This window comes from Balaenoptera musculus, chromosome 1 (assembly GCF_009873245.2).
Source record: "Balaenoptera musculus isolate JJ_BM4_2016_0621 chromosome 1, mBalMus1.pri.v3, whole genome shotgun sequence".
Taxonomy (NCBI): Eukaryota; Metazoa; Chordata; class Mammalia; order Artiodactyla; family Balaenopteridae; genus Balaenoptera; species Balaenoptera musculus.
In genome coordinates, this window is record NC_045785.1 from 43,661,746 (window position 1) to 43,676,889 (window position 15,144).

A 15,144-nucleotide genomic window follows, 5' to 3' on the forward strand; every position below is an offset into this window, starting at 1 on the left:
GGGGGCCACTCTTCATCGCGGTCGCGGGCCTCTCACTGTCGCGACCTCTCCTGTTGTGGAGCACAGGCTCCAGACGCGCAGGCTCAGCAGTTGTGGCTCACGGGCCCAGCTGCTCCGCGGCATGTGGGATCTTCCCAGACCAGGGCTCGAACCCGTGTCCCCTGCATTGGCAGGCGGACTCTCAACCACTGCGCCACCAGGGAAGCCCTAAATTGATTTTTAAAAAAGCTATTGTCAGGATCCAGCAAGAAATTAGGATATTACCAATAATGGCAGTGGGAATAAAGAGTATTGAAGAGATATAAAAGAGTGATGCCTCAGTTCAATAAGATTTCATAACTAATTGAATGTGAAGAGTGAGAGGGGACAAGTCAAAGTTGGCTTCAGATTTCTGGCTTGAGCACCTGAGTGGACTTCGTTCTTATTCACTGAGGCAGTGAATAGAGGAAGAAGAGCAGATTTGGCAGAGGAGTGGGAGATGAGTTCTTCGTTCAGTGTGTTGGATTTCAAATAATGGCAACAGATGGTAATATGTAAATGAAAGATGAATACATAAATAGAGACTTCAGGAGGTAGATCTGGGCTAAAATACAGATGTGGAAGACCAGCATTTTTGTGATAGTTTTAAACTATGGCTGTGAATGGGATAGGCCAGTGTGAGGAGACTAGATCTATGAATGGAGCTCCTAGAAATACCAACAAGGAAAGGATGTGAATCATTACATGAGTCACTAAAATATATGTTTACCATAAATGGTTACTCCTCTTTTAAAAGTATCTTTATATATCAAGAGTGCATTTTGAACTAGCATATTAAAATGCAAAAATTCTACAACAAAAATCACTTGGAACTGATAGTAAGACTAAGTAAGACTAAGGTCAGACTGTAATACATCTAAGCTGTGTTAAATGTTATCTATGAGATGAGGGCATATACAAACATATCTAAGTAAATAATATTTTAAGTAAGCATAAACAAGTGAGCTGTAAGGCTCTCTCTCTGTCTCTCTCCTTGAAAAGGAATCATTTCACAGCTTACAAAATACTGGAGCTAGTAGGGAACTTACATTATTTAGTATAATGCTTCATTTTTCAGATGAAGAAAATGAGACCTAGAAGTGTTAATGGCTTGCCCAAATCACAGACCTAGTTGGTGACAGAATTAGGACTAAAGTATTCTAAGCATTATGTCAGTTGCCTATGTGTGTATATTAATAGTATAGCACTTTTTAAAAAACAGATATGGATAATACATATGTGCTATGCCTATTTTATTAAGAATCCCATGTGTAGATAATCAAGGTAGAAGCTTAGTATATTATTTCACTGTGATTTTTGTATGAACTTGCATGAACGCTCTTAAAATATTTTTACAGATTTTTAATCTAAACTACATGTATTAGTAATAATATGTGTGTATATATATATATATATATATATATATATATATATATATATATATATGTCTATGTATGTTTCTCATTTAGTATATATAAAATTTTTTGGTTACATGTCATTGCTTATGCTTTCCACAGTGAGAGGGAAAATGGTATTTTGTGAAAAATAACATTCTGAGAGTTTCAGGGTGCCTTCTGGATAATGTAGTGCCATGGGAGATTCTAGATTGTATATTATTTCTCCCCATCTTCCCTCCCTTACTCCGTGTTTTTTATTTTTTTAACATCTCTACTGGAGTATAATTGCTTTACAATGTTCTGTTAGTTTCTGCTGTATAACAAAGTGAATCAGCTATATGTATACATATATCCCCATATCCCCTCCCTCTTGTGCCTCCCTCACACCCTCCCCATCCCACCCCTCTAGGTGATCACAAAGCACTGAGCTAATCTCCCTGTGCGATGCAGCTGCTTCCCACTAGCTATCTATTTTACATCATTTGGTAGTGTATATATGTCCATGCCACTCTCCCTCTTCGTCCCAGCTTACCCTGTCCCCGCCATCCCCCGTGTCCTGAAGTCCATTCTCTACATCTGCATGTTTATTCCTGTCCTGCCCCTGGGTTCATCAGAATCATTTTTTTTAGATTCCATATATATGTGTTAGCATACAGTATTTGTTTTTCTCTTTCTGACTTAACTTCATTCTGAATGACAGACTCTAGGTCCATCCACCTCACTACAAATAACTCAATTTCGTTTCTTTTTATGGCTGAGTAATATTCCATTGTATATATGTGCCACATCTTCTTTATCCATTCTTCTGTTGATGGACACTTAGGTTGCTTCCATGTCCTGGCTGATGTAAATAGTGCTGCAATGAACATTGCGGTACATGTCTCTTTTTAAATTATGGTTTTCTCAGGGTATATGCCCAGTAGTGGGATTGCTGGGTCATATGGTAGTTCTATTTTTAGTTTTTTAAGGAACCTCCATACTGTTCTCCATAGTGGCTGTATCAATTTACATTCCCACCAACCGTGCAAGAAGTTTGCCTTTTCTCCACACCCTCTCCAGCATTTATTGTTTGTAGATTTTTTTGATGATGGCCATTCTGACTGGTGTGAGGTGAAACCTCATTGTGGTTTTGATTTGCATTTCGCTAATGATTAGTGATGTTGAGCATCTTTTCATGTGTTTGTTGGCAATCTGTATATCTTCTTTGGAGAAATGTCTATTTAGGTTTTACACCCATTTTTGGATTGGGTTGTTTGTTTTTTTGATATTGAGCTGTGTGAGCTACTTGTATATTTTGGAGATTAATCCTTTGTCAGGTGCTTCGTTTGCAAATATTTTCTCCTGTTCTGAGGGTTATCTTTCCGTCTTCTTTATGGTTTCCTTTGCTGTGCAAAAGCTTTTAAGTTTCATTAGGTCCAATTTGTTTATTTTTGTTTTTATTTCCATTTCTCTAGGAGGTGGGTCAAAAAGGATCTTGCTGTGATTTATGTCATAGAGTGTTCTGCTTATGTTTTCCTCGAAGAGTTTTATAGTGTCTGGCCTTACATTTAGGTCTTTAATCCATTTTGAGTTTATTTTTGTGTATGGTGTTAGGAAGTGTTCTAGTTTCATTCTTTTACATGAAGCTGTCCAGTTTTCCCAGCACCACTTATTGAAGAGGCTGGCTTTTCTCCATTGTATAATCTTGCCTCCTTTATCAAAGATAAGGTGACGATATGTGTATGGGTTTATCACTGAGCCTTCTATCCTGTTCCATTGATCTATATTTCTGTTTTTGTGCCAGTACCATACTGTCTTGACTACTGTAGCTTTGTAGTATAGTCTGAAGTCAGGGAGCTTGATTCCTCCAGGTATGTTTTTCTTTCTCAAGATTGCTTTGGCTATTCAGGGTCTTTTGTGTTTCCATACAAATTGTAAAACTTTTTGTTCTAGTTCTGTGAAAAATGCCATTGGTAGTATAGTCATTTTCACAATGTTTATTCTTCCCGTCCAAGAACATGGTACATCTCTCCATCTGTTTGTATCGTCTTTAATTTCTTTCATCATTGTTTTATGGTTTTCTGCATACAGGTCTTTTGTCTCCTTAGGTAGGTTTATTCCTAGGTATTTTATTCTTTTTGTTTCAGTGGTAAATGGGAGTGTTTCCTTAATTTCTTTCAGATATTTCATAATTAGTGTATAGGAATGCAAAAGATTTCTGTACATTAATTTTGTCTCCTGCTTCTTTACCAAATTCATTGATTAGCTCTAGTAGCTTTCTGGTAGCATCTTTAGGATTCTCTATGTATAGTATCATGTCATCTGCAAACAGTGACAGTTTTACGTCTTCTTTTCCGATTTGGATTCCTTTTATTTCTTTTTCTTCTCTGATTGCCGTGGCTAAAAATTCCAAAACTATGTTCAATAAAAGTGGTGAGAGTGGGTAGCCTTGCCTTGTTCCTAATCTTAGAGGAAATGGTTTCAGTTTTCCACCATTGAGAATGATGTTGGCTGTGGGTTTGTCATATATGGCCTTTATTATGTTGAGGTAGGTTCCCTCCCTGCCCACTTTCTGGAGAGTTTTTATCATAAATGGGTATTGAATTTTGTCAAAAGCTTATTGAGATTATTGTATAGTTTTTATCCTTCAATTTGTTAATATGGTGTATCACGTCGATTGCTTTGCATATATTGAAGAATCCTTGGATTCCTGGGATAAACCCCACTTGATCATGGTGTATGATCCTTTTAATGTGCTGTTGGATTCTGTTTGCAAGTATTTTGTTGAGGATTTTTGCATCTATGTTCATCAGTGACGTTGGCCTGTAGTTTTCTTTTTTTGTGACATCTTTGTCTGGTTTTCATATCAGGGTGATGGTGGCCTCGTAGAATGAGTTGTGGAGTGTTCCTCCCTCTGCTATATTTTGGAAGAGTTTGAGAAGGATAGATGTTAACTCTTCTCTAAATGTTTGATAGAATTTGCCTGTGAAGCCATCTGGTCCTGGGCTTTTGTTTGCTGGAAGATTTTTAATCACAATTTCAATTTCAGTGCTTGTGATTGGTCTGTTCATATTTTCTATTTCTTCCTGGCTCAGTCTTGGAAGGTTGTACTTTTCTAAGAATCTGTCCATTTCTTCCAGGTTGTCCATTTTATTGGCATAGAGTTGCTTGTAGTAATCTCTCATGATCCTTTGTACTTCTGCAGTGTCAGTTGTTGCTTCTCCTTTTTCATTTATAATTCTGTTGATTTGAGTATTCTCCCTTTTTTTCTTTCTTTTTTTTTTTAAAAGGTGCAACCCATTTTTTTTTAAATTTTATTATTTATTTATTTTTGGCTGTGTTGAGTCTTCGTTTCTGTGCGAGGGCTTTCTTTAGTTGTGGCGAGTGGGGGCCACTCTTCATCGTGGTGCGTGGGCCTCTCACTATCTCGGCCTCTCTTGTTCCGGAGCACAGGCTCCAGATGCACAGGCTCAGTAATTGTGGCTCACGGACCTAGTTGCTCCGCAGCATGTGGGATCCTCCCAGACCAGGGCTCGAACCTGTGTCCCCTGCATTGGCAGGCAGATTCTCAACCACTGCGCCCCCAGGGAAGCCCTCCCTTTTTTTCTTGATGAGACTAGGTAAAGTTTTATCAATTTTGTTTATCTTCTCAAGGAACCAGCTTTTAGTTTTATTGATCTTTGCTATTGTTTCCTTCATTTCTTCTTCATTTATTTCTAATCTAATCTTTATAATGTCTTTCCTTCTGCTAACTTTGGGGTGTTTTTGTTCTTCTTTCTCTAATTGCTTTAGGTGTAAGGTTAGGTTGTTTATTTGAGATGTTCCTTGTGTCTTGAGATAGGATTGTATTGCTATAAACTTCCCTCTTAGAACTGCTTTTGCTGCATCCCATAGGTTTTGGGTCGTCATGTTTTAATTGTCATTTGTGCATCCCATAGGTTTTGGGTCGTCGTGTTTTCATTGTCATTGATTTCTAGGTATTTTTTTATTTCCTCTTTTATTTCTTCACTCATCTCTTGGTTATTTAATAGCGTATTGTTTAGCCTCCATGTGTTTGTATTTTTTACAGTTTTTTTCCTGTAATTGATATCTAGTCTCATAATGTTGTGGTTGGAAAAGATACTTGATGCGATTTCAGTTTTCTTAAATTTACTGAGGCTTGATTTGTGTCCCAAGATATTATCTATCCTGGAGAATGTTCTATGTGCACGTGAGAAGAAAGTGTATTCTATTGTTTTTGGATGGAATGTCCTATAAATATCAATTAATTCCATCTGGTCTAATGTGTCATTTAAAGCTTGTGTTTCCTTATATATTTTCATTTTGGATGATCTGTTCATTGGTGAAAGTAGGGTGTTAAAGTCCCCTACTATGATTGTGTTACTGTCGATTTCCCTTCCCCCTTTATGGCTGTTAGCATTTGCCTTATGTATTGAGGTGCTCCTATGTTGGGTGCATAAATATTTACAATTGTTATACCTTCTTCTTGGATTGATCCCTTGATCATTATGTAGTGTCCTTCTTTGTCTCTTGTAATAGTCTTTATTTTAAAGTCCATTTTGTCTGATACGAGTATTGCTACTCCAGCTTTCTTTTGATTTCCATTTGCATGGAATATCTTTTTCCATCCCCTCACTTTCAGTCTGTATGTGTCCCTAGGTCTGAAGTGGGTCTCTTGTAGACAGCATATATATGGGTCTTGTTTTTGTATCCATTCAGCCAGTCTGTGTCTTTTGGTGGGAGCATTTAATCCATTTACATTTAAGGTAATTATCGATATGTATGTTCCTTTTACCATTTTCTTAATTGTTTTGTGTTTGTTATTGTAGGTCTTTTCCTTCTCTTCTGTTTCCTGCCTAGAGAAATTCCTTTAGCATTTGTTGTAAAGCTGGTTTGGTGGTGTTGAATTCTGTTAGCTTTTGCTTGTCTGTAAAGGTTTTAATTTTTCCATCGAATCTGAATGAGATCCTTGCTGGGTAGAGTAATCTTGGTTGTAGGTTTTTCCCTTTCATCACTTTAAGTATATCATGACACTCCCTTCTGGCTTGCAGAGTTTCTGCTGAAAGAGCAGCTGTTAACCTTATGGGGATTCCCTTGTGTGTTATTTGTTGCTTTTCCCTTGCTGCTTTTAATATTTTTTCTTTGTATTTAATTTTTGATAGTTTGATTAATATGTGTCTTGGCGTGTTTCTCCTTGGATTTATCCTGTATGGGACTCTCTGTGCTTCCTGGACTTGATTATTTCCTTTCCCGTATTAGGGAAGTTTTCGAATATAATCTCTTCAAATACTTTCTCAGACCCTTTCTTTTTCTCTTCTTTTTCTGGGACCCCTGTAATTCAAATGTTGGTGCTTTTAGTGTTGTCCCAGAGGTGTCTGACACTGTCCTCAATTCTTTTCATTCTGTTTTCTTTATTCTGCTCTGCAGCAGTTATTTCCATTATTCTATCTTCCAGATCACTTACCCGTTCTTTTGGCTCAGTGATTCTGCTATTGATTCCTTCTAGAGTGGTTTTAATTTCATTTATTGTGTTATTTATCATCGTTTGTTTGCTCTTTATTTCTTCTAGGTACTTGTTAAACATTTCTTGTATTTTCTCCATTCTGTTTCCTAGATTTTGGATCACCTTTACTATCATTACTCTGAATTCTTTTTCAGGTAGACTCCCTATTTCCTCTTCATTTGTTTGGTCTGGTGGGTTTTTACCTTGCTCCTTCATCTGCTGCATATTTCTCTGTCTTCTCATTATGTTTAACTTACTGTGTTTGGGGTCTCCTTTTCGCAGGCTGCAGGTTCATAGTTCCTGTTATTTTTGGTGTCTTCCCCCAGTGTGTGAGGTTGGTTCAGTGGCTTGTGTAGGCTTCCTGGTGAGGGCGACTGGTGCCTGTGTTCTGGTGGGTGGGGTGGATCTTGTCCTTCTGGTGGGCAGGGCTGCATCTGGTGGTGTGTTTTCGGGTGTCTGTGAACTTAATATGACGTTAGGCAGCCTCTCTGCTAATGGGTGGTGTTGTATTCCTGTATTGCTAGTTGTTTGGCATGGGGCCTGCAGTACTGGAGCTTGCTGGCCATTGGGTGGAGCTCTGTCTTAGTGTTAAGATGGAGATCTCTGGGAGAGCTCTTGCCAATTGATATTGCTTTGGGCCGGGAGGTCTCTGGTGGTCCAGTGTCCTGGACTCAGCTCTCCCACCTTGGAGGCTCAGGCCCGACATCTGGCCAGAGCACCAAGACCCTGCCGGCCACATGGCTTGGAAGAAAAGGAAGGAAAAAATATGAACAGATAAAACCCCAAAACAAATGTTAAAAGCAAAACTAAACAGACAAAATCATAGAAAGTAACATACACATGCACACTCACAAAAAGAAAAAAGGAAAAAAAAAAAGGAAGCAAACCAATAAACAAACCCACCAATGATAACAAGCACTAAAAACTAAACTAAGATAAACATAAAACCAAAAACAAGTCAGACGCAGAAAGCAAACCCCAAGTCAGCAGTTGCTCCCAAAGTCCACCACCTCAATTTTGGGAACATTCATTGTCTATTCAGGTATTCCACAGATACAGGGTTTATCAAGTTGATTGCAGGGATTTAATCCACTGGTCCTGAGGCTGCACGGAGAAATTTCCCTTTCTCTTCTTTGTTCACACAGCTCCTGGGGTTCAGCTTTGGTTTTGACCCTGTCTCTTCACATAGGCCACCCTCAGGCAACTGTTCCCCGCCCAGACAGGAGGGCGTTAAAGCAGTGGCTGATTAGGGCTCTCTTGCTCACTCAGGCTGGGGAAAGGGAGGGGTACGGTAGTCATAATTGGAATGCAGGGCAAGCCTGCGGCGGCAGAGGCTGGCATGACCTTGCAACAGCCTGAAGTGCACCATGTGTTCTCCCAGGGAGGTTGTCCCTGGATCACAGGACTGTGGCAGTGGTGTGCTGCACAGGCTCCCGGGGTGGGTGTGGAAAGTGACCTGCACTTGCACACAGGATCCTTGGTGGCAGCAGAGGCAGTGTTAGCGGTCCATGCCTGTCTCTGGGGTCCGAAATGATAGCCATGGCTCATGCCCATCTCTGAAGCTCACTTAGGTGGTGCTCTGCCATCTGTGGGCACATGGAGCAGGAAGCCCCTCTCCTTGCACACCCCGAAACAATGGTCTTTGGCCTCTCCAGCAGGTTAAGACATTTTCCCGGCCTCCCTCCCAGCTAGCTGTGGTGCACTAGCCCCCTTCAGGGTGTCTTCACGCAGCCAGCACCAGTCCTCTCCCTGGGGTCTGAACTCCAAAGCCCAAGCCTCAGCTTCCAGCCTCTACCCGCTCTGGCGGGTGAGCAGACAAGCCGTCTCAGGCTGGTGAGTGCTGGTTGGCACCGATCCTCTGTGCGGGAATCTCTCCGCTTTGCCCTCTGCACCTCTATTGCTGCGCTCTCCTCTGTGGCTCTGAAGCTTCCCCCCTGCCCACCCCCCATCCCCGCCAGTGAAGGGACTTCCTAGTGTGTGGAAACTTCCTCCTTCACAGCTCCCTCCCAGAGGTTTAGGTCCCGTCCCTATCCTTTTGTCTCTGTTTATTCTTTTTTCTTTTGCCCTATCCAGGTACGTGGGGATTTTGTTGCCTTTTGGGAAGTCTGAGGTCTTCTCCCAGTGTTCAGTAGGTGTTCTGTAGGAGTTGTTCCACATGTAGATGTATTTTTGTTGTATTTGTGGGGAGGAAGGTGATCTCCACATCTTACTCCTGCATCTTGAAGGTCTCCTCCTCCGTGTTTTACTCTTATGTTTTGCAAACAGACATTCAGAACATGAATTTCAATGAATTGTTATCTACCAGATTATTTTTTTGGAGTTAATCTCTGGTTATTTCCCTCTCTTACTCAAAAACCTTTATTGGCTTTGTGTTGCCTTTAGAATAAACTGTGTACTCTGATATTCAGTGCTCTACATAATCTGATCCTATATTTCCAGTCTCATTTCCACCAGTAGTCTCCCCATACTTACAGTGAAGCCAAACTAAACATTACTTGGTTTGTTGTATACTTTGATGATTTCCTACTTCTTTACCTGTGATCCTGATGCCCCCCCACACACCATGCTATTTCCCAAAACCCCAACTATCTATATCCTATCAGTTCTCTTAAGTCGTATCAATGACCACTTTCTCCATGAGTTCTCCCCTGATGATCTTCCCAGATAGAAGCAATTTCTTCTTCCGAATGCCTTTAATTATCTTTAAAAACTATTTGGTATGTAGAAAAGTGTATAAGCATGTATATTAGTAATTGTTCAAGTTATAAAGCCTAATAACAAAATAACCACCCACAAACAAAATACCCAATTTGGGAAATAAAAATGACCAATCCACTGAAACTCTCCTTTTTCTTTCCTGATTACATCTTCCTTCCAGACTTCCCATCCTCAACCCCTAGGGTAACCATTGTCTTTAATCTTGTGTTATACTTTTCTTGCTTTTTAAAAGTAATTTTATCACAAATGTTTGCATCTCTAAGGATTATATTACTTCGTGTGTTTGTGAACTTTATAAAAATGTTATCACACTGTACACATTTTTTGTGCTTTGTTTTTTTCACTCTACCATATGTTTCTGGCATTCATTCATGCCTCTAGTTCATTCATTTTCAGGCTACTGTTTTATACGAACTACATAAATTTACCACAGTTTATTAATTCTCTTTATGATGAACAGTTTGTTCTTCTTACCAGTTTACTGTTATTCAGATATGTTCTTTAAATTTTTTTGTACATGTATACTTATGAGTATAAGTTTATAAGGTATGGATTTCTTCAACTTTATTAGATGATGTTAAATTATTTCCCAGAGAGGTTTTCCAGTTTATATCTATCTGTCCCCATCTTCAGTGTATAAGAGTTGCCAACATTTGATATTATGAGAGTTTTAATTTTTGCCAGTCTGGTGGATATAAAACGGTGTCTCATTTCAAATTGCATTTCACTAACTATTTATGAGGCTGAGCATATGTTCATATATTTATTAGCGATGTACATTTTGTATTCTGTGACACATATGTCCCTGTTTATGTCTTTTACTCATGTTTCTATTATGTTAGCATTTTCTTTGGGATTCCTTTAATTTTTTCAACGTAAACACTCAACTATGACCTTTTTCTGACAGAGTTAAGTTATTCAGTATGTATTAGCTTTCTATTACTATATTTCTAACCCACAAACTTAGTGGCTTGAAACAACACAAATTTATTATCTCATAGTTTCCGTAGGTAAGGAGTCCAGGCACAGCTTAGCTGAATCTTCGGCTCAGGGTGCCTCAAGGTGTCAGCCATGCTGGGCTTCTCATTTGGAGCCCAAGGTCCTCAGGTTGTTGGCAGAATTCACTTTCTTACAAATCCCTGCTTTCTTTTAGCTGTTGGTTGGGGAGTACTCTCGGCTCCTAGAGGCTGCCTGCTGTTCCTTGCCTCATGGCTCCGTAGATAGTTTACAACATGGATGTTTCCTTTCTTTCAGGTCATCAAGAGTGTGTCTCTGCTTTGATTCTCTGACCTCTAGACCTAGATTTAAAGACCTTATGTCAGGCCCACTCTGATAATCTCCCTGTTGATGAACTCAAAGTTTGTTAATTAGTAACCTAATCATGGGAGTGACACCCATCATATTCATAGGTGTTTTCCCCACGCAAGGGGAGGGAATTAAACAAGGCATGTACACCAGGGAGCAGACAGAATTCTGCCTCAGAGTGTTTCTATCCTCCCTAACGTGACACAGACCTAAGCATGCTTCACTCGTTTAATATCTTTACCATTCTTACTATTATTGTGGTTGGTTTTACCTTTTGTAAAAGAAAAAATAATTGTTTTTACTTAATTCAATTATATTCAATTTTCAATATCAGTATCAAAAATCAGTATCAATATTCAATTCAATCAAAATTATTAAATTTGCCACTATATTTTCTGTATATCTGCTATTTTGGTATCCCATATTTCCATTAGGACTTGCTTTTCTTGTTGAAATACATCTTTTTATTAGTTCTCTTGGTGAGGGCCTATGGTTGTTAAACTCCATTAGTCCTTGTATGTTTGAAATATTTTGCCATCACTCTTGAATAATTAGTTGGCTACAAAATTCTAGGTTAACAGATTTTTTTCCCTTCCTCTCTTCCTTCTTTCTCTCATTCGTTCATTTCTTCCTTTAACCTCCCCTTAGCAAGTACTTTGAAGGTATTACTTCGTTGTCTTCTGGCATCTCCTGCAGTCTAGTTTTTTTTCTTTCTTTTTTTAACAGGTAGTTATTTGTCTTTTCTCTTTGGCTTTTAGGATTTTCTCTTTATCCTTGATTATCTGTAAGTCCACTATTAAAGTTCTCTGTTTTTGTTAGTCACATTTATGAGGTATAATTTATATCCAATAATATGTGCCTTTTCAGACATATATTACTGTATATAAATATACATATATTCAGTTCAGTGAGTCTAGACAAACAGATACAGTCAGGTAACAACCACCAATATCAAGATATATAATGTTTTCATCATCTCTAAACCTTGCCTCATGTCCCTTTGTATTTAATCCCCTCCCCTTACCCTCTGTCCCTGGCAACTATTGATTTGATTTCTGTCCCTCTAGTTTTGCATTTTCCAGAAGGTTATATAAATGGAATCTCACTGTTGTGTTTGGCTTATTTCACTTAACGCAGTGCTTTTGAGATTCATCCATATGGTTGAATGGATGTATGTACCACAATTTGTTTATCCATTCACCTGCAATGTATGAAAAGTTCCAATTGTTCTGGATCCTTGCCACCACTTGATACTCCTTTAAAAAAAAAAAAGTCTTTCTAATGAGTGTTTAGTGGTATCTCTTTGCGGTTTTAATATGCATTTCCTTAATAACTAATGATATTGAGCATCTTTTCATATGCTTATTTGCCATCTGTAGCTCTTTTTTTGCCCATTTAAAAATTGGGTTGTTTTCTTAATGAGTTATTGGTACTACATAAATTTTGGATACAAGTCTTTTATCAGATAGTGCGTTTTGCAGATATTATGTTCCAGTCTATGACTTATGTTTTTCATTTTCTTAACTATCTTTCAAAGAGTAGAAGCTTTAATATTTGATAGAAGTCCAATTTAGCAGTTTTTCTTTTATAGTTTATCTTCAGTTTCCTAAAAAATCTTTGCCTTAACCCAAGGTCACCAAAATTTTCACCTGTATTTTTCTGGAAGTTGTATAGTTATAGCTTTTACATATAGATCTATGATTAATTTGGAGTTAATTTTTGTACAGGGAATGGGGTAAGTCTTGAAGTTTTGTTCTCAAAGTTTTGTTTTGGGAATTTTTTTGTGCATTTTGTTTTTGATTTTTTCCTGCTTATAGATAGATATTCAGTTGTTCCACGGCCATTTGTTAAAAAGACTATACTTTTGCCATTGAATTACCTTGGTCCTGTTTTTGAATATTAGTTTACCTTCTATGCATGGGTTTCTTTCTGGACTCTATTCCATGGGTCTATATGTGTACACATATGTGGATTTATTTTTACTACTGAGTACTAAAAGTGTACTTTTGATCTGAAAACATTTCTTTCTTTACTTTGGAAAATTCTTAATTATTATCTCTTTCAATGTTACTACTCTTTTATTCCCAATGTTGTCTATTTTTGGAAACCTTTTTTTGATGTTGGGGCCTCTGAAATCAGTCTTCAATATCTCTTAACTGCTCTTTTGTATAATTTTTCTCTTTGCTTTTTTGTGCTGGATCCTGGGTACATTGTTCAGTGAATTCTTCCAGTTTAATATTTCTCTCTTCAAGAAGATTACTAAGGGCGGGAGGAGCGGCAGCGGCCAGGCAGCCCAGCTTCGCGAAGGCTCTCGGCGCGCCGCGGCCCGCAGGCACCCGGCACGCGCCCGCCCCGCCGCCACGATGCCCAAGAGGAAGGTCAGCTCCGCCGAGGGGGCGGCGAAGGAGGAGCCCAAGAGGAGATCGGCGAGGTTGTCAGCTAAACCAGCTCCTGCAAAAGTGGAAACGAAGCCAAAAAAGGCGGCAGGAAAGGATAAATCTTCCGACAAAAAAGTGCAAACAAAAGGGAAAAGGGGAGCAAAAGGAAAACAGGCTGACGTGGCTAACCAAGAGACTAAAGAAGACTTACCTGCAGAAAATGGAGAAACTAAAAATGAGGAGAGCCCAGCTTCTGATGAAGCAGGAGAGAAAGAAGCCAAGTCTGATTAATATCACACACCTGGTCCTATCAGTGGTCCCTGTTTCCCTTCTTATACAATCCAGAGGAATATTTTTATCAACTATTTTGTAAATGCAAGTTTTTTAGTAGCTCTAGAAACATTTTTAAAAAGGAAGGAATCCCACCTCATCCCATTTTTTAAGTGTAAATGCTTTTTTTTAAGAGGTGAAATCATTTGCTGGTTGTTTATTTTTTGGTACAACCAGAAAATAGTGGGATATTGAATATGGGAGGCTTTGATTGTCTTGGGTGTCAGCTTAACATTCCACAGATGGAGGGTAGCTTTTATATCCTATAATACAAAGCATACTAAATGGCAGTTTGGAGTCAGGTGTGCATTTAATGTCTTAAACACTTTAAATTACTTCTCTTCCCATGTTGTTTTTGGTAGAATTGTTTCCTAAAGCAAACCACTCACCCCTTGATCTTGGCTCTCCTGGGCACAATTTTGTGCACTCTGTAACAACTTTGGTCGTGATAGTCCAGTTCTTCTAGTAACTGTTAATGTGCTGTGAACGATTGACAATTTGAGTATGTAGTGTATATGATATTAAATTGTGAATCAGTGGGACTTACGATGTAACAGCATATCAATATTTGAAGATATTGGTACTTGATATCCTGCGAAGGAAAATTTGCCCCCAAATTTTAAGCTGGAAAGTCACTGGAATAACTGTTCAGAAAAGAATCACAACTACATGATTTTTTAGGTTTTTGGTACGTATGTTGAGAATTGTGTACAAATTGAAATGTCTGTGTACTGATCCTCAAAACAACCAATAAAATCTCAATTATGAAAGAAAAAAAAAGATTATTAAGAGAAATGTTAATGTGAATTGATTAATATTTAATAATCAATTATAATAATTATATAATTATTAAGGGTATAATAAGGTTTACACTGTTACTGATTTTCAACTTTCAGATTTAACTTCAGAACAAAGCAAGAAGTCAATTATAAGCACAGAACATAAATATTAACCTTGTAGGTTAGATCATTTCTACATTTGAAAACAGCTTTTTGTTCCCTTTAAATTATTCACAATTTTACATTTGCGGACTTGTTTATCTTCTCTCAACTATTTCTTGGGTGTCCTAAATCTAATCCTTATGAATTGAGAGCACATTTGTGTAGCCTAGTAACATGGTGATGAATGTGATGGCACAATTAAAGCTGCCTTAAACCTTCCATTGTCTTCCCACTGCAATTAGAATAAACTCCAATTTTATAAAGGTCCTATATGATCTAGTCCTTAAAGGTCTCTTTGACCTTATCTCTTAATACTCCTTAGCTTGCTTTAGCTACATTGATCATCTTTGTGACTTTTGAACCTGTCATACTCATTTCCGATTCATGACTTGAATTTACTCCTGCCCGACCTGGAGTGCTGTTCTTTTCAGAGCTTTACTGGCTGATTTCTTCTCTTCATTCAGGTCTGTTCTCAAATGTTTCTTTCTCTGAAGATTTTCCCTGACTCTCATGGCTAAAGAAGTATTCTCTCCCCTTCCCCCATCAATCAGTCACATTACCTTCCTTGTTGTATT

The 15,144-nt window shown here is 38.4% G+C and overlaps 2 protein-coding genes across 6 annotated transcripts in view; both read left to right on the top strand.

Annotated features, from left to right (window-relative positions):
* The window catches only part of ZFYVE9 (zinc finger FYVE-type containing 9), a 187,430-nt gene that overhangs the window by 118,984 nt on the left and 53,302 nt on the right, over positions 1-15,144 (top strand). The gene's annotated exons all lie outside the window — the stretch shown is intronic.
* LOC118885345 (non-histone chromosomal protein HMG-14-like) lies at positions 13,191-14,396 on the top strand. The gene has a single exon (XM_036833970.1). The coding sequence runs from the start codon at positions 13,284-13,286 to the stop codon at positions 13,587-13,589; it is 306 nt and encodes a 101-aa protein (XP_036689865.1). The 5' UTR covers positions 13,191-13,283; the 3' UTR covers positions 13,590-14,396.

Bases quoted from the DNA above. Each gene is read 5' to 3' on its own strand.
- LOC118885345 (XM_036833970.1), top strand. From the start codon at position 13,284: ATGCCCAAGAGGAAGGTCAGCTCCGCCGAGGGGGCGGCGAAGGAGGAG.